The sequence below is a fragment of the Morone saxatilis genome, unplaced genomic scaffold (genome assembly GCF_004916995.1).
Source record: "Morone saxatilis isolate NCDOM2014 unplaced genomic scaffold, NCSU_SB_2.0 Contig2, whole genome shotgun sequence".
Lineage (NCBI taxonomy): Eukaryota > Metazoa > Chordata > Actinopteri > Moronidae > Morone > Morone saxatilis.
Genome location: NW_023339762.1, coordinates 27,126,820 through 27,129,522, shown reverse-complemented (window position 1 = coordinate 27,129,522; position 2,703 = coordinate 27,126,820). Strand labels below are relative to the sequence as shown.

General features: G+C 51.8%; 1 protein-coding gene across 1 annotated transcript in view; it reads right to left on the bottom strand.

The window, feature by feature from the left end:
• Positions 1 to 62: 62 nt before the first annotated feature.
• rbl2 (retinoblastoma-like 2 (p130)) overlaps positions 63 to 2,703 on the bottom strand; it is a gene marked incomplete at its 3' end in the record, with an annotated part of 2,884 nt that continues 243 nt past the window's right edge. The window contains 10 exon segments of the mRNA XM_035665744.1: positions 63 to 262; positions 339 to 593; positions 689 to 794; positions 889 to 1,053; positions 1,243 to 1,380; positions 1,480 to 1,583; positions 1,668 to 1,780; positions 1,968 to 2,131; positions 2,218 to 2,389; positions 2,477 to 2,541. Coding sequence (XP_035521637.1) covers positions 63 to 262; positions 339 to 593; positions 689 to 794; positions 889 to 1,053; positions 1,243 to 1,380; positions 1,480 to 1,583; positions 1,668 to 1,780; positions 1,968 to 2,131; positions 2,218 to 2,389; positions 2,477 to 2,541 — 1,482 coding nt within the window.

Sequence of the window (2,703 nt, the reverse complement as noted above, 5' to 3'; positions counted from 1 at the left end):
TACAGAGGGTACAGGACTCCTACCTTCCTGAAGAGAGACTACAGAGGGTACAGGACTCCTACCTTCCTGAAGAACAGCGACAGTGAGCCCTTCCTCAGCGGACTGCTGGCTGGTTTGGCAGCTGGTTTGGTGGCAGCTGATTGGACGGTGAGAGTGCCCGTTAGAGTCTGTGCAGACAGCGGCTGCAGCGTGGCTCCACCCTGCCCGGTCACGCTCACCTGGACTGGTATGAAGGTGATGCCTCCGCTTTCATTGGCTATACCTGCAGAGGTCAGAGGTCAGTGTTTGATATGTATCAATCCTCTTTCACTTTCAGTAGAATGCTTTCAGTCCCTCACCTTGCACAGGTATGGTGACAGTCTGCCCGTTGTTGGCGGTAACGGTAGCGGTTGCCACGGTGACCACAGTCTGCCCGGCTGGGATGGCTGTAACTAGGCCAGCCTGGCCGGTCTTGGTCACGGCGGCCGGTGCTGTACTGGTGGAAGTGACTCCAGGCTCGCCGTCTAGCGGCTCAACAAACAGACGACGACGAGCCGAACCGGCGGGTGGAGAGCTGTACCGGTCCAGCAGGGTGGTGGGGGAGGGGGACACACCTGGAGGGGGGCAGATTATTTTACATTTATAAATCTACTGCACTACTGTTGAGACACCAGGGATTCCTGTTCTGTGGTTTCTGGGACTCACAGACCTTTGACGGTGCTGCTGGTGTTGAGGTCCGGTCCGTGGTTGGGAGTGAGAGGAATGTTGCCTGAGCTGCTTTCATCGTTCTGTTCCAAATACTGAGGAGGCATCACCTGAAACACACAGTCACAGTCTGAGCACCCAACACTGGACACTAACAGCAGCTCGTGTTCTGTACTACAGTGAAACTGAAGAGTGTCTCTGGACCTGCTGGCAGGCAGGAACCTGGTCTTTGGCAGCACGGAGGCTTTCCCACAGCGGGGAGTCGCTGGTCCAGGCCAGGCTCTCCAGAACCTGCTCCTCCACCTGGTTCAGGTGCTTCACCACCTCCCGAAACAGACCCTGCTCGGACCGCACCAACACCTCAATCACCTGCAAACACACACATACACACACAGACAGACAGACAGACAGACAGACACACACACACATTCAGATTCAGATTCAGATTCAGAAATACTTTAATAATCCCAGAGGGAAATTATATAATGATATAATTGATCAACATCACTGTAAGTTAACACATAAACTGACACATTCTGATTCAGGTTGTATTGATACCTTGTAGAAATGATAGGCGGGGAGCTGGAAGATGCCGATCAGGTTGGGGAAGTCTCCTGGAGGTCTGTAGGAGAAGATGACGATCTCCAGACAGCAGGCCAGCAGGGAGCGATGGAAGACGTCCTGCTCCAGAATACACTGAAACACAGATACAGCGTCAGCATGAGCACTACAGACCTTCAGTCTCTGTTAAAGTCTCTCCAGAGGAAACAGTCTCACATAGAAGAACATACTCACCGACAGGTCAGCGTCTCCCAGGATCATCTTTTCTCTCTCAATGATGGACTCCAGGATCCTGTAGTAGAGCGCCTCCGCCAGGTGGAAGTATTTCACTGCCATATCTGATAAATAAGGTTTATTTAGGCAGTGAGAGAGAAGATTTCTATCACATGAAGGTTTCTGTTCATGGGTTTGTGTGCGTGTACCTCTCCCCATCCCCCTGTTCTCTGACCCGCTGCCCTCGAAATGTTGAGAGAAGAGCTCAAACATGTCCTTCAGGCGCTTGCTGATGACATCACTGGGGTCTCTGGCACAGTTCCTGCAGAGATACAGTTTGTGTCATCAGTAAAAGTATCAGCAGTTTACCTTTGTTACTGATATATACGGACAATGATGTAATGGATGTCATGTCGTCCATGTTTTGTGTAACATATGTTCGTATGTTGTTGGAATTCAAGGACTGTACGGCACACGCCTTTCCACCATGACTGGATCCAGAGACGTACCTGAGAGTTTCTGTTAGCTTAGTGCTCGGCCCCTGTTTGGTTCCTGACAGCAGGGTGTGCAGTCGTCCGACACTCTTCATGGCGGACGAGACCGGAGACGCCAAGCTGTTCTCCTGAACGTACTTCCTGCCTGTCAGAGGCGTGGAGACCTTCAGAGCTGAGGCCTGACGACAGGAGAGGTTGGTTATTTGATATTTTTGGATCAGCAGTGAGTGAACGGGCTGTAGTGTAGTGAAGTTTATTGTCTCACAGTGAGGCTGGTGTGGAGCCTGTAGGTGGCGCTGTCCTGGTTCTCCACCCCTTCACACAGGCAGGGCCCCGGGGTACCGATGTCCTCGCTCGCTCCCTCCCCGGTGAAGATCCTCTCGTCCAGACTGCCGGTGGCCAGAATGTGTTCCTCATACACCCGACTGAGAGATAAACTGGACACAGAACAGGAAGCAGAGCGGGAATAAGATGCTGATGTCATGCTGCTTCACTTTAAACACGGACTGTAGGACCACACTCACAAACTGTCTCCAAAGTTCATGGGATCCAGAAAGCCGGTCAGACCCTCCTCTTTTCCTCTGAGGATCTGTGGGAGAGAGAGAGGACGTTTACTAAGTCAGTTAGACTGTTAATGTATTTACAGTGTAAGCTCTGTTAGCTGTGGTGGGCCCCCTCCTCTGATTACAGGAAGTTAACTCTGGTTTATAGAAACGTCCCAGACTGTCCACTCTGTGTCAGCACTGGACTC